Raw genomic sequence first — 24170 nt, 5'->3', positions numbered from 1 at the left:
CCTATACCCAGTTATAAAATTATTTTCATTCTCTGTCTTTAAAGCCCTCAACACACCATCAAGAGAATATGGATGAAGACCAAGAACAGATTCTTTTTACGTTGAAAGTAATACATGAAACCATTCTTTCAGCTTGTGATGAAATAAGATGCTACAGAAAAGAACAAAATGTCAGCCTAGATACAACTAGAGACATCACTGTTTATGACCTTTGGTTGGGGACCACTGAAAGATCCCCAGGATTATGGACCAAACAGCAGTCCTGTTTTACCCTAAGATACAAATCTCCCACTATACCAGTTGGCTGAAATCATGAGCACACACCAGGAGGGACCTTCCTATGCTCCTACACAACAGGTATGATTTAATTTCTCAGGACAGTCAAGAGTTATCTTCCATCAAAGGATATAACTCTAGGTCAGGGGGTCTCCAAACCTGTCAACTTTAAGACTTGTGGATTTCAACTTCAGCTCCCAGAATTTCCCAACTATGCTGGCTGGGGAGTTCTGGGAGTTGAAGTCCATAAGTCTTAAAGTTGTCAAGTTTGGAGACCCCTGCTCTAGGTGGTATTTTCTAATGGTGATATCAGGGCATTGAATCTTTATTTGGGGCCCACCCATACATACATGGCAAAGAAAGGGGTTATAATCTGGTTTCTTGTAGTCAAGAATAAGTTACATCTCTGTAGTTCCGGAAAGAGGCATTATTCAACCTAGGAGCATCAGAAAGCACCCAATTCTTCCTGCTTAAGAGGAAAGTCATGACAAACAGACAAAAGAAGTCGGCAAGAATCCATACCCATAGTCCTTGATTATCTGAGGTCTTGGTCCATTTAACATAGTCTCGGATGGCTGTGGCACATGGGGCTGTTGTACCCGGTTGAGGCTGTTCTGCCGGCTTCCTACTGCCGAGGGCCTGAAGATCTGATCCTGGACCTGGGTGGCCACCAGCACCACTTCTTTGTTCTCGGCGGCCAGATGTGAGGTTGGGGCCATCATCTGTTGGCCAGGATGGTTAGGACTGGCTGGGTAGGAATGATCAGCTACATCAGATGCATAGGATCTGTTGCAGACAAAAACACCAAGAGGTTGTACACCTGGAGGGCAGGGATGGGGGGATGAGCAGAGGAGCCAATTGATGGGCGGGGTCTGATGGTATCTATCACCTCTTGGAACAAAGGGTTTGGGTTTGGAGGAGGAGGAGGAGATGGAAATGAAGGTAGAGATGAAAGAGAAGGAAGAAGAAAAGGAGAACAAGATGAAGATAGATATGAAGGAGGAAGGAAAAAAGGAGAACAAGATGAAGGTAGAGGTGAAGGAGGAGGAGGAGATGAAGATACAGATGAAGGAGGAGGAAGGAGAAAAGGAGAACAAGATGAAGGTAGAGGTGAAGGAGGAGGAGGAGATGAAGATACAGATGAAGGAGGAGGAAGGAGAAAAGGAGAACAAGATGAAGGTAGAGGTGAAGGAAGAGGAGATGAAGGTAGAGATGAAGGAGGAGGAAGGAGAAAAGGAGAACAAGATGGAGGTAGAGGTGAAGGAGGAGGAGGAGATGAAGATACAGATGAAGGAGAAGGAAGGAGAAAAGGAGAACAAGATGAAGGTAGAGGTGAAGGAGGAGGAGATGAAGGTAGAGATGGAGGAGGAGAAGGAAGGAGGAGAACAAGATGAAGGTAGAGGTGAAGGAGGAGGAGATGAAGGTAGAGATGAAGGAGGAGGAAGGAGAAAAGGAGAACAAGATGAAGGTAGAGGTGAAGAAGGAGGAGGAGGAGATGAAGATAGAGATGAAGGAGGAGGAAGGAGAAAAGGAGAACAAGATGAAGGCAGAGGTGAAGGAGGGGGAGGGGAAGGTAGAAGAGAAAGATGAATAGAGGGGGTATAGATAGGAAGAGAAGGAAAGAGGACAAGGATGGAAGGGAAGGGGAAGGGAAGGGACAGGTGGGAAGCAGGCAGCAAAAGTGGTGCAAGCACAATTCCCTATGTTCCAATTGGTGTCATTCACTGCTCAGCTCAGCACCACCTCCATCCAGCCAACTCCTCACCCCAATGCAGCAGTCCCTGAGCAGCAAATATTGGGATTCATTCTTTTTCTTTTTTAAAAAAGGCACTGATTTCCCTGAGTTCCCTGCAACTGCCCAAAAGAACATGCTCTCCTCCCTAAAAGCATCCCCAAAGCCCTTGGAAGTCAAAGCAAAGGAGAAGCCAAAACAACAAAGCAAAGCAAGTCAAGGCAGCCAAAGCAACGGAAGGAGGCCAAGCGAGGGGTGTCATTCACAAAACCTGCCTATTATCTGGGGACAGTGATCCTTCCGATGAAGCCATGTGATATGGGGATGGTGAGAACCTGTTATCCGGCCGGAATTCTTTATCGTAAGCCATCATGTTCCACTCCAGCCGCCGGTTTCGCGCCTTGCGCACTTTCTTCACTTCCCGGGTGGAATCCTCAACCAGTCGCTGCTCCTGGAGGGAGTTGGGTGGGGAAGAAGAAAGACCCTTCAGCACAGCCCACTCTCCCCCCATCCCTTTGGAGATGGCTCCAAAGAGCTGGGGCAACGTCCCCTCCATCCCAATTACAAAACAGCTTATTCTACATCTGGCCTTGGTGAAGGAACACGTGGGAATCTTCTCCATCCCAGCTCACCTCTGCTGTGATTCCCACCATGGCTGCAAAAGTTGATGGACTTAGCAGAGAAGGCTAAATTGACTGCTTTGACTAAAGAAAAAATACAGTTATTTTTGCTTCTATTTGGAAACCACTTCTGGACTTTGTGCTTGAGGTGGGAAAAAAAACTTTGATTCTGGGTTTTGCTGATTAGATAGCTGCTGATTTAAACAGCTTCAAAAGTTGATGGAGTTCGCAGACAGGAGTAAATTGACCGCTTTGATTAGAGAGAAGAATACAATTAATTTTGCTTCTGCATGGAAACCACTTCTGGACTTTGTGCTTGAGGTAGGAAAAAATCAAAACTTTGATTTTGGGTTTTGCTGGCTAAATAGGTTTGTTGTTTATAGAAATGGCTAGTAAATGTTATCATATAAAAGTTAAAAGTTGAGGTTATATGTTATGAGCTTATTCTACTGAACCAAAAAAAGCCGTAAGTCAACACTTGTCTTTTTTCTTTCTTCTTTTTCCTTCCCTATTTTCCTATCATTCCCGTTTTTCTTTATATTTTTGCATTTTATATTTTGATAAACGAAGAAAAATTTGTGGCACACCCCTGCTGAGTTACTTATAGAGCTGGACCATACAGCTGGATGGGAATGGGAAAGCAAAAATGAAAGGACACACCTATTTTCTTTGTAAAAAAAGGTGAGGTTCATAAAATCATAAAGCTGGAAGGGACCTTAGAGATTTTCTAGTCCAGCCCCCCACTCTAAGCAGGAGTCCTTATACCATCCTGGACAAACGGATATCCAATCTCTTTTCAAAAACCTCCAGTGATGGAGCTCCCGCAACTCTGGGAGGGAAGCTGTTCCACTGATTAATTGTTCTCACGGTCAGGAATTTTCTCCTTGGCTCCACATAAACACCTTCCTGTCTTCTATTATTTCTAGATGGAAATTTAGCTGCATCTACAGCCAGTCCCTGCCTTACAGCCGTTCATTTAGTGACTGTTCAAAGTTACAACAGCAACCTGAAAAAAGTGAGACTCGGCAACCAGTGTGTATTTACAACAGTTGCAATCTCCTGGGATCATGTGACTGGCCATCTGCAATCTTCCCAGCCGGCCTCCGACCGGCAAAAATCAATGGGGGGAGCTGGATTTGCTTAACAACTTTGTGACTCACTTAACAACTGCAGTGGTTCGTTTAAACATTGTGGCCGAAAAGCCTGTAAAATCAATCTGCAGAAATCCTCAGTCAGTGATGGTGAACTTTTTAGCGACCGAGTGCCCAAACTGCAACCCAAAACTCACTTATTTATTGCAAAGTGCCAGGGCCACATCAGCATTGTGGTCCCCTCGCAGAGGGGGGCAGGGAGGCGCCTCTGAGTGCCGCCTCTGGCATGCAAAAACCCGGGGTGCAAAAATGGGCCACCGTGCTGCAAGGTGCAAAAACGGCTGCCGCCACGCCGCGGGGTGCAGATAGAAGGCGCTGCACCACGCAAGAACAGGGCAGGGCTAGTGAGCATCACGCAGGCACTAGCCCCGCCCCATTTGCAGCACGTGCGTGCTCACAGCCCTGTGCGCGCACGCACGCATGTAAAATGCTTCCCCCTCCCTTTTCTTCGAGTCCACCAATCGACAATGGTTGGTGACCTTTGCTCTACCACCTCTACTGGAGCTTGCTAGTCAACCGCTTCACGTCCTTTGTGCTGGATGGGGCTCCTGCTCTGGGCGGCGGCGGCGGTCTGATGGGCCTGCTTCTGGCAGCAGTGGTGCATGGGCTCTGAGTGCCGCCTCTGGCACGTGTGCCATAGGTTCGCCACCACTGTCCTCAGTCATCCAGATCAGGGGTAGGCCACCTTGGCTCTTTTATGACTGGTGGACTTCAACTCCCAGAATTCCTGAGTCAGCCATGCTGAGGGGAAAGGGAGAGGTTTCCATGCTGAGCCATGCTGGCTCAGGAATTCTGGGAGTTGAAGTCCATGAGTCATAAAGGGGCCATAGTTCCCTCATGCTGGCTCAGGAATTCTGGGACTTGAAGTCCACGAGTCATAAAAGAGCCAAAGTTGCCTACCCCTGATCCAGGTCATGGTTGTCTCAAAAGTGCTTTTTCAAAAGGCGCCTGGACTGTTTTTTTCCTGCATTGGTTCTGGCAGGATGAGGGAGGGGCTAGGGAGGGATTAGTTCGTTAGGGTTGTAAAATCAGGGCCAACTCCCTTAACCCCCTGGTCCCAATTGTGGAGGTAAGCCAAGGGCTGCGTGGTGGACCACCTGCCACGAACTCCAGGTTCTGCAGCTGTTTTTTACCTTCTGCCTGCGTTTCTCTTTCCTCTTGTCTTCTGTGGCTTGCAACATCTTCTCTTTCCACAAGTTAAAGAAATAGGACGGGTCCGTGTAGAACTTTAAGCCATCTTTCTTATCATCCCTGAAACAGCAAGCGGGAGGGAAGGAGGACAAGAAAGAGAGCAAGGAGAAAAGAAAGGGAGAGCTGTTTAGGAAGGGCACAGCTGCAGCACGATCCACTGTTGGTTTCCTCCTTGCCCTGAGAAGCTGGGTCAAGTGAGGTAGGCAAGGAAACTTATGAAGCGGTTTTAGTTTCAGAACAGCATGAGAACTTTTGAAAAAGAAATGTGCTTCTGCAACGGAACATTTTAATGGTTCATATCTACTCAAGAGAAATCTCAATAGTCCGACAGCTTGATGTTAAGTAATTCAACAGCTCCAAACAAAGAGAAATTAAAGAAATCAGAGGAGGAGGAGCAGGAGGAGGAGGAGGAGGAGGAGGAAGGAGAGGAGAGGAGAAGGAGTAGGAGTTGTTGTTGTTGTTAAATCCTTTTCTGGGTTCTTCCCAACAAGATAATGAGGGAAAGGGAAGGGAGGGAAGGGAAGGGGAGGGGAGGAGGAAGAGGAGAATGGCGGAATCCAGCAAGAACATTGAGATGCAGCATCCTGCAAGTCCCCCTTTTATAGAGTTACTGTATCCTACATTTTGTGCAGGATAAACACTCTCTTGAAATTTGGGGAAGGATTGAGAGTTGCCCAGTTCAAAAAGAAAGAGCAAGAGACCGTTTCGGTGCAAGAGGCTTCAAGCAATATTTCTCCAACCGCTTCCTTAGTTGTAAGCCGCCTAGAGTCGCCACGAAGCTAGAGGGGCAGCATATAAACTTAATAAAGCAAATCAATCAATCAATCAATCAATCATTCCCACCCTTGTCATAATCCAAATTATAAATCGATAACACACTTTTGAAGATTACTGTCGCCCTCCGCCAAACACTTTCCTAGACCTCCCACTTTGTGGATCTCCATTGTCGTAAAGACACGCTTCCTCTGGGCACCAATTTCCAGCCTATCCCTGGTCAAATTCCTTCCTTTAAGCCAGGGGTCTCCAACCTGGGCCACTTTAAGACTTGTGGACTCCAACTCCCAGAATTCCCCAGCCAGCATCGCTGGCTAGGGAATTCTGGGAGTTGAAGTCCACAAGTCTTAAAGTGGCCCAGGTTGGAGACCCCTGCTCTAACCCTTACAATGGATGCAAACCCACCAGCTGTGCCCCTCCCCCACCCGACCTGTACGGAGTGAGGATATTTAAGGGCGGAGGCTTATCACAACGCTGGTACATCTCCATCACAGGATTGGGAATCGAATTGCGCGACACCACCTGCTGGTTCTGGATGGTTGAGCTCTTGAAAGCTTTCCGCATGTTGATATCCTGTAGGGAGACTGGAAGACACAAACCAGGCACTCTTTAGGATACGCTTGTGGCCCTGTCTCATACACAAAACACACCGGCACAATCGTACACACGCACACACATGGCCCCCGGCAAAACCTGCTGGTGCTTTTTCAAGAGGCAACTGGACTTCGTTTTTCCTTGAGGACATTGCACTACTCATCCAAGAAGCTTCTTCGGTTCAGACTAAATGGGGGAGAATGGAAGGATTTATACTCCTTGCAATCATCTGGTCATTAGTACTCTCTCTGAGAATCATTGAGGCCACTTCCGCATCCATTTGCACTATTCAGATGTCTCCGAGGGCACAGATGAACCTCCAAGTGGCCTCAATGACCCTCAGAAAGAACGCTAACCACCAGATGACTCCAAGGAATACAAATTCTTCCCTTCTCCACCATTCAGTCCGAACTGAAGAAGCTTCTTAGATGGAAAGTGAAATGTCTTCAAGGAAAAACAAAGGAAGTCCAGTTGCTTCTTGAAAAAACACCTTTGGAACATAGACAACCTGCTGGACAGTTGATGCAAGATCATCATCATTCATCATCATCACTGGCATCCTTCAGTCTCAAGAGACTATGGTATCGTGCTCTGGAAAGAGGTCCTAAGGCAGCATCTGGTGTGGCTGAAAAGGCCAATTTGAGAATCTGTCCCCTGTCCAGCCCCCAGATTTCGCTGGTTCCGGGACTGCCTCTTTGCCTCAGCCTGCCGCACAAGTGTCTCTTCGAATTGGAGAAGGCCATGTTGCATCTTTAGCCTCCAGGCTGAATGATCAGAGGTCAAGGATTCCCAGCTGTTAATGTCCATTCCCAAGGCCTTTAGGTCCTTCTTGCAGATATCCTTATATCTCAGCTCAGGTCTCCCTCTGGGGCGCTTTCCCTGCACTAGTTCTCCATACAGGAGATCTTTCAGAATCCGACCATCAGCCATTCTCACGACATGCCCAAGCATGATGTAAGATATCGACCCAATTATCAAATGATTTTAAATGTGATTTTTATTAATATGGTTTTTAGCCAGCAGAGGGTAGGAAGCAGAAAGACTGTCATAAATAAAAATGTATTGGTATTATGTTGTGTGCTGTGCAGAAAGTTAGGAAAAAAATAAATCTACAGCACTAAGACTAAATAACTCACTAAAAGCTGGCATCCGGAGAGAGTGGGGTCTTCTCATACCTACCATCTATCAAAGCTGGCTGAATTTTGCACACAATCACAGAGAATGTGGCCATTCTGTGACTTACAAAGACATTTTGTCAGAAGATAATAAGGAGGCACTGAAGGGGATGTGGGAAATGATGATATTTGTCAACGAGTGGACGAAATATGACAGAGAGAGAGAGAGAGAGAGAGAGAGAGAGAGAGAGAGAATGGGCTGAATAACGGAAATCTATTCACTCTGACCATCAGTACCTTCTTCCACTGTGGAGTCCAGCTGAGTGACCTTGATCACCAAAAGATCCACTCGTTCCTGCAGGGAATTCATCCGCAAATAAAAGCTGTTGGCCTCGTTGAAGAGTTCGCCAAAAATATCTTCAGCGTGTCTGCCTGAAAAGAGGGGTTAAAAGAGGAGGCCGTTTGAGGTCTGCAGAGACATGAGATGGTCTTCAAAAATGGTTTTGGGAAACCAGAAGGAGAAGCCATCATAAGCCACCGGATGAGATGTTCTAGATTAGTGTTTCTCAACCTGGGGGACATTAAGATGTGTGGACTTCAACTCCCAGAATTCGAGTACTAAAACTTTAGGTGTTCTTGATTCTATCCCTCTATTAATGCAGCCTGGGATTCCATTTCAAGTTGGTTGAAAGTTGCCTAGAGTTGCCTCTCGGCAGGATAGGTAGCATATAAATTATTAAGTTAGTTAAGGTTAAAGTTAAAGTTAAGGTTAAATTAAATTAAATTAAATTATTAAATTAAATTAAATTTAGATTTGTGGATCTGAAAGGGACTTGGAGGCTCTCAAGCCCAAATCTCTCTGAGCCACATCGTAATTCGGCCCCGTCTGATCAGCCGCCATGAAGGAGGACGTGAGAAACCTGCCCACTTACTGAGGCTTCCCAACTGTTTAATGATGGCGGCCAAAGTGCTGTTGGTCACGCACTCCAACTCGCTGGTCACCCCATCAGGAAGGGCCCCCCGGCAAAGATGGCGGGGCTCGATATTGCGCTTCACCAACGGCATCTTGGCGAGGAGTCAGTGGGCTAAGCCTGCAATAAAGAGAAGAGAGAAAGTTTCATTTTCTTTCGGAATGTGATTCCGAAGCGGCCTTCAGTAGGCACTGAAATTTGCAGAAGTTGTGAGCTCCTTGGTGCTCTCTGAGCTTGTGTTTTCTAGCAGATGTTTCATTACCCAATTAGGTAATGTCATCAGTACTAGAAGGGAGGGGGGTTTGTAGAGAAGAAGAAGAGGAGGAGGAGGAGGAGGAGGAGGAGGACGACGACAACTGTGGCATCCTTGGTGCTCTCTGAGCTTGGTGGTTTTCTTGCAGACATTTCATTACCCAATTAGGTAACATCATCAATTCTGGAAGGGGGTAGGGTTTGGGGGAGGAGGAGGAGGAGGAGGAGGAGGATTGTGTGGTCCCTGGTGCTCTTTGAGCTTGGTGGTTTTCTTGCAGACATTTCACCCAATTAGGAAACATCATCAGTGCTAGAAGGGAATGAGGTTTGCAAATTGGAGGAGGAGAAGAAGAGGGGAAGGGAAAGAAGGAGGAGAAAAACTGTGGAGTCCTTGGTGCTCTCTGAGTTTGGTTTTTTTCTTCTTTCATTACCCAACTAGATGACATCATCAATTTAATAAGTAAGGAGAAAAAGAAAATACCCAAACTTAACATGGGAATATGGAGATATTCACTTAAGCTTGGTTACCTTTGGGTACCGAGAGGGGTTTTCGTGAGTTTGCAAAGAGAATAAACAATATTTTTGTTTTATTCTGACAGCTCAGAGCCATTTCTTGAAGACTGCCCCCAACCCGGGATCCAGCATGTTACTTTAGCCTGATTACTGAATTAGTCCATTTGCTGGGTTGATGCAATAGACTGAACCAGGAACAAACCAACTGAGTTGAGTACACACAGCTGAAACTCTTGCATACCTTACACATCCTGTTCAAAACAAACCAAGGTCTGAATATTGGCTATTGCAGATTTGTAACTAGCTCTCATGAAACTTTGCCAGATAGACTGTATTGGGAGATGGAAACTGACCCCCAAACCCATGTTCTGGATCATGTAGGTCTGTATGCTAGAATGTTGGCATTTATTGAGTTAAGTGCTGTCTCCTTAAGAGATGGCTTATGGGTAATGTAGTTTAGCTACTCAGCTGTCCCATGTTAATAGGTCAGTAGGAGGAGGAAAGGAGGAGCCACTAAAGTTCATCACCAGATATCCTGGCCATGGGCCAGTTTGAAATGTTCTTTGTCTGATATAAGCATGGGGCCATCGGATGACTCAGATGGGCCCACTCCACGTAAGAAGTTGATGTGGAGAAACTAATGAATTTACCTAATGAAGATGAACAGATTGCAATATCCAGACAGAATCTACAAATAGCAAGTATTGCTTTCTGACTGAATAAATATCTGTTTTGGAATCATCTTTATTTGAGTTTATCTGTCTGTGATTGGATTACAAAGGCATTTTGATTCATGTCACAGAACAGTATCTAACCCAGTGTTTCTCAACCTCAGCAACTTTAAGATGGGAGGACTTCAACTCCCAGAATTCCCCAGCCAGCATGACATCATGACATCATGACATCAGGGATTAGTTTTTGAATTTAATTCATTTAAATTTTAAAATGTAAATGCACGTTCCTTTTTTAAAATTATTTTTTTCTAGCCTCGGCTGCACAAAGAGCTGAAAACTCTGCCCGGTCTGTCTATGAAGTGATACTTGGCTGTTAATAAATAGACAGAGCCTCCCACACACTCAGTACATTTATTTTATGGTTCCAGTCAGTGGACAGGAATTGGGGAGGAAGCCTGCATGTTCAACAGCACCATTTTGCCTTCAGTGTTTTGTGGGTACTATGGACTCTGAGTTTGGCAAAAATGGGCCCTGGGGATTGGGATGAAAGCTGCCGCCTCTGTGTTGCCAATTCTGTTAAATTCTGGCAACTGTGAATCCCTAGATATTTGGAGAAGAACCTTTCCACCAGATTGCAAGAACATGAATGGTCAGACAAGGAGAACCAAACTTATTGGTAGCTTCACTTTGCAACGAACAAGGACATACATTCAAATTTGCTCCTCAAAACACGAAGCTGAAAACACCAGGCTGAAGATGACGAATGGGACTTCATTGAAACATCGCCAAGACACTTCCAATTTGACGCGGGAGAAAACCCAAATAACCAAAGACCTACATACAAACACCAGCGAAAACCTCAGAAATATATATATATATTCAGTAAAAAAGGGAGCGATCACCAGGAAATAAAACACCAAGGTTTTAATAAATAAAATCAAGCTTTCGATGGCTAGCACCTGCCATCATCGTCAGGATACAAGCTAGCTAGTGAGGAAACCTGCTTATAAGCATAGCCACACCTAAACTCTACGCATGGACCTTGTAACAGGTCCAAGCCGACTAATCCTTACTTCACTTACAGCCTTCAGTGATTCTTTCTTGTAGCTCTTACTTACATCCACACAACCACCCACTTCCCCCCTCCCTTTAGTTCCTGAGTCATATAGGCAACGTGTGTTTCTCAAAGTTAAAGGGTCCTCTGCACTATTGAGTTGATTCTTCTTCCTGTGTTCCTCGGGACGTTTCTTCTTTCGGCACAAAGCTGAAAACACCAGCCTGAAGATGACGAATGAGACTTCGTCGAAACGTCGCCAAGACACTTCCAATTTGACACGGGAGAAAACCCGAATAACCAAAGACCTACATCCTACATACAAACACCCGCAAAAACCTCAGAAAACATACACACACACACACACACATATACATATATATGTCTTTGGTTATTCGGGTTTTCTCCCACGTAAAATTGGAAGTGTCTTGGCGACGTTTCGACGAAGTCTCATTCGTCATCTTCAGGCTGGTGCTTTCAGCTTCGTGCTTATATATATATATATATATATATATATATATATATATATATGTGTGTGTGTGTGTGTGTGTGTGTGTGTGTGTGTCTATCTGTGTGTGTGTGTGTGTGTGTGTGTGTGTGTGTGTGTGTGTGTGTGTAAAATGCAGTGTTATCTTCAGTGGGAAACAGGTCCAAGTGGTTCTTTGAGTGTTTTGGGTTGCCTACACCTGCCCTAAACTCTGCTGAAGATGTTACCAAGCCTTGTAACAAAAAGTTCGGAAACCAACAAACCTTCGTCATCATCCTACACCCGAGCTATGGATATTCGCCACTATCGCAAATGCTGATCTTTCGTGGATCTTCTGATTATGTTGATTGGGGAGGAAAGATTTCCAATGTGAGCAGTCCTTGGTGCTCTCCGAATTTGGTTGTTTTGTTGCAGAAGTTTCATTACCCAAACTAGGTAACATCATCAGTGCTAGAAGGACATGGGGTTAGTGAAGGAGAAGGAGGAGGAGGAGAAGAAGGAGAAGGAGGACTGTAGGGTCCTTGGTGCTCTCTGAATTTGGTTGTTTTGTTGCAGAAGTTTCATTATCCAAACTAGATAACATTATCAGTGCTAGAACGACGTGGGGTTTGTGGAGGAGAAGGAGGAGAAGAAGAAGGAGAAGGAGGACCGTAGGGTCCTTGGTGCTCTCCAAATTTGGTTGTTTTGTTGCAGACGTTGCATTACCCAAATTAGGTAACATCATCAGCACTGACTGTTAGCACAATAGCACTGATGATGTTACCTAGTTTGGGTAATATAATGTCTGCAAGAAAACAGCCAAGCTCAAAGAGGACCCTTCATTTCAACCCTAAGCTACAAATATTCTCCTCTATTGATTTGTTTTGGAAGGAAACTCTTCTAGATCCCTTCTCACGGCTCTTCTGGTGTCCTACCAACTGACGGTCTTCTGAATTCCACAGATGGGCTACCAGGCCCCAGAGGGACGGGAAGTTTGGGAGAGGCTGCATTTAACAGCCCACTTGAAAGGAACAGCTGAAAAGAGCTGAAACAGCTGCCAACGGACAGGCAAGCAAATGCCTTTTTCTGCCCTCACGGGGTCAACTTGCAGTCCAAAAAGAAGAAAAGAACTGGACGCACCAGAAACGACCAACAAAATGAATTCTGAGCTCCATCCTGTCCCAACGGAACTCTGCAGAAAGACCCCGAGAATTTTGACCCAAGAGATTTCATGACAACATGGAAAGACCATTTCCTTCTTCCCACATCTATTCATTAAGCAGCTGGAGAAGGAAACCAGCTTCTTGGGAGTGACTGATGGAGTTGAATGCCGGGCTACCCAGCTGTGCCTCATTGAAATGCTTGTCTTTGCAACCTTTTCCAGAAATCTGCATTAGGCACGCTGAAAATCAGAGCTATTTAGTTCTGCCAATAGCGAAGCATAGAAAGGAGAGCAAAATGATCCTGGTCTTCTTTGAAGCTTTGGAGACCTCACAGCTGATGCGTGTGCTCTTTCCTTGGGATGTTACAGAAGCCCACCAGCGTAAAGGATACCCTGATCCCAGCATAAAACAGCAGAACTTCTGGTTTCAGTGTTAACCAGTTGTCAACTCTACAAATGAGCATGGCTGCAGCCATTTTTCCTACTCATTTTCGGTTGCCACACAAAGTGGAGGGAGGGGGGCTGCCCAGGTGCTTCTCTAGTCTAAATAATCTTTTGTCCCGTGGGAACCAAGGTCATCGGCTGCTCCTGAGACTGCAGGCTGGGTGTTGCGTAAAAAGCCCGCCAAGAAGGTGTATTGGGGAACGTAGTTGCTTGCACAGTTTTCGGGGAGGGATTTTTTAACTTTGTATTGGGGAATTGTTACGTGTGTCTCCAGACTTGGTTTAATGTCGTGGTTCCGACAGACAGAGACAAATAAAGCAGAACTCCAAGGCTTGCAAATGCCTCAAAGAACATGTTTATTAGTTGCAAAGTATCGGCATGTCAAAAGTGAAACCAAGTCTGGAGACACACGTACAGGCAGTCCTCGAGTTGTGACGTAATGGAGACTGGTAAGAGAGACGTTCCCTGAGGATGGGCCCAGCACGAGTCTGGAAACTCAGAAGACTAAGCTTCTAGTTCTGGTGGCCGAGCCAGATTGGATCCTGCAACAATACCCTGGAACATGTATATTTGTAATGGAGATGGCCCATTATGGTTTTAAGTTGTGACGGTCATAAAACAGGTTAATCATGTGACCAACTCAATTTTACGAGTTTTAAGTGAACACCGCGATTGTAAAGGGATCACCACAGTCATTAAGTAAATGCTGCAGTTGTTAAGCAAATCCATGGTTTGTTTGCTATGGGCCAGTTTCACTGTAAACGGGAAATAAATGCTGGGTTTTGGCAAAATTGTCATAAAACACAATCATGTGACCATGGGACACACTGCAAATGGCCGTGAATGCAGCCCAGTTGCTGAAGGCCTGAAGTTTGGCCCATCAGATCCTGAAGCTGAAACTCAAGTACTTTGGCCACCTAATGAGAAGGAAGGAAGGACTCACTGGAGAAGAGCCTGATGCTGGGAAAGATGGAGGGCAAGAGAAGAAGGGGACGACAGAGAATGAGGGGGCTGGATGGAGTCCCTGAAGCAGGAGGCGTAAGCTTCAATGGACTCCAGAAGATGGTAGAGGACAGGAAGACCTGGAGGAACATTGTCCATGGAGTCGCGATGGGTTGGACATGACTTCGCAACTAACAACAACAACAATGAAAGCTGGAGTACCGGAAGGGCTGAGTGGAGTCTGATGCTGGGAAAGATGGAGGGCAAGAGAAGAAGGGGACGACAGAGAATGAGGGGGCTGGATGGAGTCCCTGAAGCAGGAGGCGTAAGCTTCAATGGACTCCAGAAGATGGTAGAGGACAGGAAGACCTGGAGGAACATTGTCCATGGGGTCGCGATGGGTTGGACATGACTTTGCAACTAATAACAACAAATACCCAAGAATCTGATTTACTAATGGTCAAGGCACATTGGCGCTAGATAAGAGTTCACAGAATTGAGGGGGGGGGGTGGAGTTAGGTCTCTAGTGGGCTTGAAGAGACTCCAAACCACTGACCTATGACCATTTTTCACAGTTACGACTTTTGCAACATCCCCATGATCATGTGACAAAATTTAGATGCTTGGCAACCGGAATGCTTAGTTTATGACAAATGTAGTGTCCTGAGATCAGTGGTGGGATTCAGCCGGTCCACACCAGTTCGGCAGAACCGGTAGCTAATTTTTTGTTGCCCAGGCCTAGAATGGACTTCCGGAAACAGCATCCACACAGAGAACGGGTTGTTCACACATTTGAATCCCACCACTGCCTGGGATCATGTGATCACCTTTTGCAACCTTCTGACGAGCGAAGCCAATGGGGAAGGCAGATTCACTTAACAACCGTGTTACTAACTTAACAACTGCAGTGATTCATTTAACTGTAGCCAGAAAGCTTGGAAGGGACTTTGGAGGTCTTCTAGCCCAACCTTTTGCTCAAGCAGGAGACTCTATACCAGTGATGACGAACCTTTTAGAGACTGAGTGCCCAAAAACCGCTCCTGCCTTCCTGCCTGCCCCGCTCCGCTCTGCGCCCCACCCACTCCGCCTCTGCAAGGCGACCCACCACCTCCACGGCCCACCGCAGGAGATCGCCCAGGCGGCTCAGCAGTGCCATGGCAGCCACACCCTCCACCAGTGCCCCGCAGCATCATCTGTGTGCAACGGGGCGCGAGGGCGGAGTCTTGTCCCCGCTGCCTGGCTGCCATGTCTTTGGCTGCGCTACTCTGTGGGGACCGTGCTCAGTGGTGACTCTCCTCCAGGGGGGCTGCTGGTGAAGAGGGGGCCATAGGGGGAGGTAGAGCTGGGGTGATGGCATGCATGCCCACAGAGAGGGCTCTGAGTGCCGCTTCTGGTACGTGTGCCATAGGTTCGCCACCACTGCTCTATACTATTTCGGACTGGCTGTCTTCTCGAAAACCTCCAATGATCACCTCCTGTATGTAGTGAAGCCCACAGGTCAGGAGTTTCCTGTCTCCTACAACTACTCTTCATAAGGGAGGCAGCTTTTGAAGGTAGATCATATCTAAGAGTTCTTGCCTCCATAATTTGGTCTTACTCCTTGCTCAAGTTACTTTACTTCATGCCATGGGAGAGAATTCAAGGGAGGGGTATATCTAGGGATTGATTCTGAAAAACTATAGTTATTGAGAAGAGTTTGGCCTGACTGTGTTGAGCTAATAACCTTCACCAAAATATTTTGAAGAACCTTCTCAATGCAAACGTCAATCCAGTAGGATGCTAATCCATGGCTGTCTGCTGGCAAACATCTAAATTTAATAGTTTCCTAGGAAATCTTCACACCTGGACCCTTAGCAGCAGAGGCCTGAAGGGTTTCCTCCTCAGACAGCAGTTCATCATTGGGTTTATTCTGAAGGTCTCTTTAGCAAGTCTGCATTGGAAATTGCACATTATGGAATGGCTGATTAATCAACACCTGAAGCTGCTACATTAAATGCAGGCATTTGGATGAAGAGAGGAAGATCCAGGGAAGGTAACGTGGGGTCAGCATCAATGAATTCACATCACTCCCACTGCAGAGCATAAACAAGGATGCAAGAAGAGAATTATCCAATGATTTTTCTATTAGCAACTGTCCTACACAGCATTCTGGCTAATGCATTAAAGGAAGGCAGGAGAGGGAGGAAGAAGGTTAGAGATGGAGAGAAGAGTCACATCTGTACTAAAACAGATTTAACTCTTTAGGCCCAGAGATCGTAGAAAGCAGCATGAGCAAACAGGTCTCAAAAGGTAGGAAAATAAGTAAGGATTTGCAGGTCAGGCAATGACCTTACATGAAAAAATCAGGTTCCATAGCACAGGGCTTTTCAACCTTTTTACCGATTGTACCACTTTTAGGATATGGCAATATTCGAGTACCACCTAGCAAGGTGTCAGAAACTTGATGACCAAAAAAAAAAAAAAAAACCCTGTTCAAAGTTGCAATTGCACTGAAATGACTTATGACCATTTTTCACACTTATGACCATTGCAGCATGCCCAGGGTCATGTGATTTACATTTGGATGCTTGGCAACTAATTCATATTTTTAATGGTCACAGTGTTCCAGGGTCATGTGATCCCCTTCTGCAACCTTTTGACCAGCAAAGACAATGGCAGGGCTGCTGGTGGCCAAGTGCTAAGGCGGGACTTCCTTTCCTCCCTCCCTTCCCTGCCTCCCTTTTTCTCATTCCCATCTCCTTCTGAAGGAAGAATTTGAAACCCCCCCCCCCATATTTTCCCTCTTCCATGTATTGATCAAACAAGGAAAGGCCTCCAGAGAGCTGCTGAGTGAACTAGCTTAAAAAGGCACATTCCCCTTTAAGAATTAGCTACTGGCTAGAAAGGAAAGTAAGGAGTGCAGCCGGCACTTAAGGAAGAAAAAAAATGTAAGTACTGGCTGCTGGCTAAGGCAACCTCCCCAAATGGCTCCATTCATAAGTAAAGGAATGCTACAGGCAAAATCCATTCAGGAGAAAAATACTTCAAAATCCCTTGCAGCAAAACTTACAGCTAACAACAGCAGAGCAATAGAAGCTAACACCAGACATCAGCCATCAGCCAAATAGAAATTGCCAAACACTCCTTAAGAACACAAAGCCCTCGTTGCACAAATCCCAGAACTTCAAAGTCACAAAAGCACATAAGAATCCTTCCACTCTCCATCTCCTTCCCTCCTCCGTGCCTCACCTCCAGCCATTGCTGCCTTTTTTCATTCCTCTTGGAGAGTGACCCCTCCCCCGCTGCATTTCTTGCCTGTTTGCTGCTGCCAGCATAGGTGGCTACCACAGCAGTTGTAGATCGGCTTATGGCCAGCCTGCTTGATCTCCTCTCCAGCCATGCTGGCTCAGGAATTCTGGGAGTTGAAGTCCACGAGTCATAAAAGAGCCAAGGTTGCCTACCCCTGCTGCAGGAGATCTAACTCCAGTCCACTTTGAATGCCTTTCTTACCTCCCACTCATTTCCCTTGACCGCTAGTTGGTCAGATTCTTATAGAGAGCTTAAGCTTGCAATAAACCTTTATACTCATTTGAACTGCCTGAATCCCGATTTCCCCAGTGCTTCACAGCACTGTCATATTCATATTTTGCAATAGAAACAGAGGAAAAAAAGCATATGGGCATGACACTATGTCAAGTGCCCTTTAGAGTTTGCAAAAGGTTGCAAAAATGTACATTTTTAGTGTTCTCTGAGCTTGACGTTGCTTGCAGATATTTTATGATGCATCATCCTAAAACATCAGTGCTAGCAGATGTTGGGTTTGCTCCCTGATTATGTACAGTACTTTGCCCTGCCAGTTTTGGTGTGGGTGTGGCTCCCTCTTTGGTAGGTCCTTGATTAGGCTATTGTTTTCTGCTTCACTATTTGTCTGGTGTCAATCCTTGCTTATCTGGCAGCTGGAGGGGATGTGTTCTGTTCTTTTTGTTTCCTTCCTAGGTTTTATTATTCTCTCTTTTGAATGCTGCGCAAATGCAGTTTATCCCTATGTGTCTACTGATGAACGGTTTGTCTAAATGAGAAGCTTCCAGGAATTTGATCTTGTTTTTGGGATTTGACTTGGTTTAGGCAGCTCACAGTTTCCCAGTTGAAACTGTGGTGGAGTTTGTTCATTGTGTTGTGAGAGGAAAGAGTGAAATGTCTTCTGACAGACAGCTGGTGTTCGTAAATCTGATTTGCTGGTCTAGTCTAGCTGCTAATAGGTTAACAGATGTGTTTTAATAAAAAAAATATCTTCCTGTGAGAGATTGCAAGGAAGCCAGAAAAAAGAATGGAGAGGAAATGAGATATAAATATCCAAGAGATAGCTGGGAGGCCTGTGAATAGCTTATCTTGAAATGAGAACTTGTCCAAGTGGTCAAAGACCTGGAAGAAAAGGTTTCACATCATCTGAACAGGCTCTGCCTTTAATGAACATACAGGTAGTCTTGAGTCTACAACCGAGTCCCAAATTTCTGTCGCTAAGTAAGACAGCTATTAAGTGAGTTTTACCCCATTTTATAACCTTTCTTGTCACAGTTGTTAAGTCGATCAATGCAGTTGTTAGAAATATGATTGTGTGAAATGAATTTGGCTTCCCCAGTGACTTTGCTCGTCAGAAGATTACAAAAAGGTGACCACATAACTCACAAAAAAGTGGTCATGTGATCACTGCAACCGTCATATATATAAGTCAGCTGCCAAGCCTCCGAATTTTGATCATATGACCATGGGGATGCTGCATTGGTTGTTAAGCATGAAAAAACGGTTGTTAACTTTTTCAGTGCCTTTGTACCTTTAAACAGTCACCAAACAAACTGTTATAAATTGAGGACTACCTCTACTGCAAACAAGGCTTGGAAATTCTCTTCACATTTTCCAAAGTTCTGTATTTACCCCAGACTAGCATTAAAGAGACCATACTGACACTGATTTTGCTTGTGGGAAGCCAGCAGGAAAGGTTGTAAATGGCGATTATGTGACCATAGGATGTATTGCAATATCGTAATTGTGACCCAGTTGATGAGTGTCGGCATCATCAGCCAATCACCACAATGACACAGCAACGACCACAACTACAAGGATTGCTCGTAAGTCTCCTTGTTCGGCAGAGTCGAACTTTGAATGCTCACTGAAGGAATAATCATTAGAAATAGAAATAGATTTGGTGCTGGTCCTCCAATTAATATAGAATAGAATAGAATAGAATAGAATAGAATAGAATAGAATAGAATAGAATAGAATAGAGTGGAGTGGAGTGGAGTGGAGTGGAGTGGAGTGGAGTGGAGTGAGTGGAGTGGAATGGAATAGGAAAGAATAAGAATAGGATAGGATAGGATAGGATAGGATAGGATGGGATGGGATGGGATGGGATGGGATGGAGTGGAGTGGAGTGAGTGGACTGGAATAGAATAGAATAGAATAGAATAGAATAGAATAGAATAGAATAGAATAGAATAGAATAGAGCTGGAAGGGACCTTGGAGGTCTTCTAGTCCAGCCTCCTGCTCAAGCAGAAGAACCTATATCATCTCAGACAAGTGACTGTCTAGCCCCTCTTAAAAATCTCCAGTGATGGAGCACCCACGATTTCTGGTGGCAAGCTGTTCCACTGGTTAATTGCTCTCACTGTTAGGAAGTTTCTCCTTAATTCCAGGTTGCTTCTCTCTTTGGTCAGTTTCCAACCATTGTTCCTTGTCTTGCCCTCTGGTGCTTTGGTGAATGTGACCCTCTCTTACTTGTAGCAGCCCCTCAGATTCTGGAACACTGCTATCATGTCTCCCCTATTTCTTCTTTTTTACTTTAGACTAGCCAGATCCAAATCCTGCAACTGTTCTTTGTATGTTTTAGTCTCCAGACCTTTGATCATCTTAGTCACTCTTCTCTGAATTTTTTTCCAAACTCTCAACATCTTTTTTGTGATATGGTGACTAAAACTGGCTGCAGTATTCCAGGTGTGGTCTTACTAGGGCTTTTTAAAGCGGTACTAATACTTGATCTTGCTTCATTAAATGAGGACCGCCTGTATTACTGAATCCCTGGAAGCTGCAACCCCAATGATCAAACTTGCTGGGCCGATTCCATCGTTCATACCTTGTCTTCAGTCCTATGACAGGCTATGAAAGGCAGACAAGAAACTCAGGGATGCATCCCAGGGAAACACAGGCGCAGTATTTTATTTTTAGTTGTGTAGAGAATTGTTTAAATTGGTAGAAGCCCAGATAGAAATGGGAACGGCTTTTCATCTACACAAACCAAGCAGCTGAGAATCTGGGAGCATCCAAGAATTTGCAGCATTCAGTTTCTGTTAGCTGCTGATAATCCCTCGGATGGCACCAAGTTGTGTATCATCAATGATGGACTAGCTCACTCACTCTCGCTTCCCTTGTGTGTTTCTACATGGTGTGTGCTAGCTGATCTAAATTTACAGAGGATTGCAGATGGGGGAGAGTTTGACAACAGCATCTGCAACGAGCTAGGATGATGCTAAAGTGACAAGCCCATTGTGACATCACAGAAATGGCATTTTTACCCACTTCCATTGGGAAGTGACGGCTTTTATTTATTTATTTATTTATTTATTTATTTATTTATTTATTTATTTATTTATTTATATCCGCCTTCATTACATTTATAAATAACTATCAAGATGGTGAACATACCTAATACTCCTTCATTTTCCTATTTTCTCCACAACGACAACCCTGTGAGATGGGCTGGGCTGAGTGAGAGTGATTGGCCCAAAATCCACCCAACCCCTTTCATGCCTAAGGCGGGACTAGAACTCCCAGTCTCCTGGTGATTGGCCCAAAATCACCCAACCTTCTTTCACGCCTAGGGCGGGACTAGAACTCCCAGTCTCCTGGTGATTGGCCCAAAATCACCCAACCTTCTTTCACGCCTAGGGCGGGACTAGAACTCCCAGTCTCCTGGTGATTGGCCCAAAGTCACCCAACTCTCTTTCATGCCTAAGGTGGGACTAGAACTCCCAGTCTCCTGGTGATTGGCCCAAAATCACCCAACCTTCTTTCACGCCTAGGGTGGGACTAGAACTCCCAGTCTCCTGGTGATTGGCCCAAAATCACCCAACCTTCTTTCATGCCTAGGGCGGGACTAGAACTCCCAGTCTCCTGGTGATTGGCCCAAAATCACCCAACCTTCTTTCACGCCTAGGGCGGGACTAGAACTCCCAGTCTCCTGGTGATTGGCCCAAAGTCACCCAACTCTCTTTCATGCCTAGGGCGGGACTAGAACTCCCAGTCTCCTAGTGATTGGCCCAAAGTCACCCAACCCTCCTTCACGCCTAGGGTGGGACTAGAACTCCCAGTCTCCTGGTGATTGGCCCAAAATCACCCAACCCTCTTTCATGCCTAGGGCGGGACTAGAACTTCCAGTCTCCTGGTGATTGGCCCAAAGTCACCCAACCCTCCTTCACGCCTAGGGTGGGACTAGAACTCCCAGTCTCCTGGTTTTTATCCTGGTACTTTAACTACTAGACCAGATTAGTTTACATTTATGTAATGATGACATCATCCATGTGCCATCCTATGCTCCCCCCAATTCTCCCCGCCATAGGTAGCTTCAGGTAGCTCAGTCTTAGGTGGAATATTATTTTCCATTCTCTGTCCTGGGAATCTCCATTCAGTTTAATTCCTTAGCTTCAGGTAATGGTATTATGAGTTTGTTTTCTCAGAAAACTGCTTACGAATAGGAAAATGCACTGTGTTTATGCCTTCAAATCTTATGGGGCCATTGACTGACACAATTTTACTCTTACCACTTTACTTCTTGGGCTAAAGAAACTCTTCCCATTAGCAGCGACACCAACTCTCCGCTGAAACTTGTTGAGCAATTCTAAGGTAAGTCAAAAATAATACAGGTGGTCCTTGACTTTTAATCGTTCATTTAGTGACCATTCAAAGTTACAGCGGCACCGAATAAGTGACTTATGATCGTTTTTCACACTTACGACCGTTGCAGCATCCCCAGGGTCATGTGATCAAAATTCAAACACCTGGCAACTGGCTCATATTTATGGCGGTCGGAGTGTCCCCCGGGGTCACGTGATCCCCTTTGGTGACCTTCTGACAGGCAAAATCCATGAGAAAGCCGGATTCACTTAACAACCAGGTTTTAACGTAACAACTGCAGTGATTCAGTTAACAGCTATGGCAAGAAAGGTCGTAAAACGGGGCAAAACTCACTTAACAAATGTCTCACTTAACCACAGATATTTGGGGATCCACTGTGGTCGCAAGACACTTTTTTCAGTGCCGTTGTAACTTTGAACGGTCAGTAAGTGCATTGTTGTAAGTTGAGGACTACCTGAATTGCTCTTTTCCAAATGCCAGATCAGCTTTTCCATATCCTAGACCAGGGATGAGGAACCTTGGCTCTTTTATGACTTGTGAACTTCAACTCCCAAAATTCCTGAGCCATAGTTCCCCCATGCTGGCTCAGGAATTCTGGGAGTTGAAGTCTAGTAGTCATCAAGGGGGGCATAGTTCCCCCATGCTGGCTCAGGAATTCTGGGAGTTGTAGTCCACAAGTCATAAAAGGACCAAGGTTCCCCACCCCTGTCCTAGACCAAAGTAATGTCCTTCACCTCCACTGGACTGCATATGACTCAGATGATTCATAACCAACATGGACCAATGATGGCTATGATGAGGGCTAGCATCCAATATCCTAAAAACAGCAACATTAGATTTGGAGAAGGCTGCAATGCATCATTTTGTGTATTATTTGCTCTAGCATCCTCCTCCTCCTAATTAGCACTATGCTGTTCCTCATGAACGTGCGTGGGTGTAGAAGGCTAATCGTTCCGAATCCTTCTTCTGAAGGGTTTCATCGGCATGAATAGATGAGGAACCAGCAAATTTGAGAAGGGGGAGGGGAGAACCAGACCCTGGGAGGTCTCTGCCATCGCTTAACTAGACCAAAGAGGCTGCTGGTAATAAAAGAGAGCCTGCAACGGAGGCTGATGGCATAGGGCACGACAGAAAGAAGATCTAAATTGATTTCATAAGATTCTTGCTTGCAGAGGAAACTATGCTAATTTGGAGTAGGGATTTTGGTTTCAGTATCGATCTGCATATTTGGCAAGAACTGTGGGAAAGAAATAGGAAACTCACTCTAGCTACCTCGTACAAGGAAAACCTCTATAAGATGTTTTATAGATGGCCCTTCCCACCCTCAAGGTTAGCCAAAATGGGTCCAAATATTTCATCTTTATGCTGGAAATGTAAAACAGCAATAGGATCATATTATCGTATGTGGTGGGAATGCCCAAAGGCTTGTGAGTATTGGAATAAGATACGAAGATGGCTGAAAGATATATTAATGTTGGACTTAGAGTTAAAACCTGAACTTTTCCTTCTTGGGAATAACTACAGAGAAATACAATAAGGCAGTGGTTCTCAACCTTTTTAATGCTGTGACCCCCAACCGGTCGTAAGTCAAGGACTACTCAACAGGTCGTAAGTCAAGGACTACTCAACTGGTGCAGCACCGTTTGCAGAATGGGACTTTTGGCGGGCTCAGCAGGACGGAGACAGCCTGGACAATTCCTATTGGCTTTTGAAAGCCAATAGAATTAGACTCTATTCAAGAGAGTCTATTCTATTGGCTTTCAAAAGCCAACAGAATAAAAGGGAGTAGCACAGCTAAGGAAAAGGGGAAAAAAATGGCGGACTGCGTTATTTGGCGACCTCCGTGAAATGGTCGTTCGACCCCAAATGGGGTCCCGACCCACAGGTTGAGAACCACTGCAATAAGGGAACAATCTATTAGCTGTTACACATCCTGACTGTAGCTAGGCTAGCATTCGCGCAAAAATGGAAGAGCAAAGAAATTCCCACAGAGGAAGAGACACTATATAAAATATTATCATGTGCGGAAATGGATAGGCTCACAATGGTATTGAAAGACAAATGTAGATCAGTTTATTTCGAAACCTGGGATAAATTTTACTGCCGGAGGGATTTGAGGAGGACGGTTGGGATTATAGGCTAGCATTAAGATAGAAATATATGTAATTTTAGAATAAGTATTGTATATAAAATTTAGATGCATATTCAGAGATGAAGAATCGATTGTAAAATGTGGAATAATTTGATAAGAATGTAAATACTGGAATGTCACGTTATATCCAATGTTTTTTTTAATTGTATTATAAATAAAATTTTGAAATAAAAAATAAGATTCTCGCTTGCAGATTAAAGAC

The 24170-nt window shown here is 45.1% G+C and overlaps 1 protein-coding gene across 3 annotated transcripts in view; it reads right to left on the bottom strand.

Annotated features, from left to right (window-relative positions):
* Positions 1-24170, bottom strand: part of LOC120299627 (wiskott-Aldrich syndrome protein family member 3-like) — a 55533-nt gene that overhangs the window by 10460 nt on the left and 20903 nt on the right. For 2 of the 3 annotated variants that reach the window (XM_039324612.1, XM_039324611.1), the window contains exons 2-7: positions 8386-8544; positions 7751-7885; positions 6175-6328; positions 4913-5030; positions 2284-2459; positions 799-1062 (exon numbers count right to left, since the gene is read on the bottom strand). In XM_039324612.1, the coding sequence (XP_039180546.1) occupies positions 799-1062; positions 2284-2459; positions 4913-5030; positions 6175-6328; positions 7751-7885; positions 8386-8518 (980 nt within the window). In that variant the 5' untranslated portion in view covers positions 8519-8544. The remainder of the gene's footprint in view (positions 1-798; positions 1063-2283; positions 2460-4912; positions 5031-6174; positions 6329-7750; positions 7886-8385; positions 8545-24170) is intronic. The other variant, XM_039324613.1, reaches the window with a different exon arrangement.

The sequence above is a fragment of the Crotalus tigris genome, unplaced genomic scaffold (genome assembly GCF_016545835.1).
Source record: "Crotalus tigris isolate CLP2741 ecotype Arizona unplaced genomic scaffold, ASM1654583v1 scf7180000024303.721469, whole genome shotgun sequence".
In the NCBI taxonomy this organism is placed as follows: domain Eukaryota; kingdom Metazoa; phylum Chordata; class Lepidosauria; order Squamata; family Viperidae; genus Crotalus; species Crotalus tigris.
This window is presented reverse-complemented; position numbering and strand designations above follow the sequence as displayed.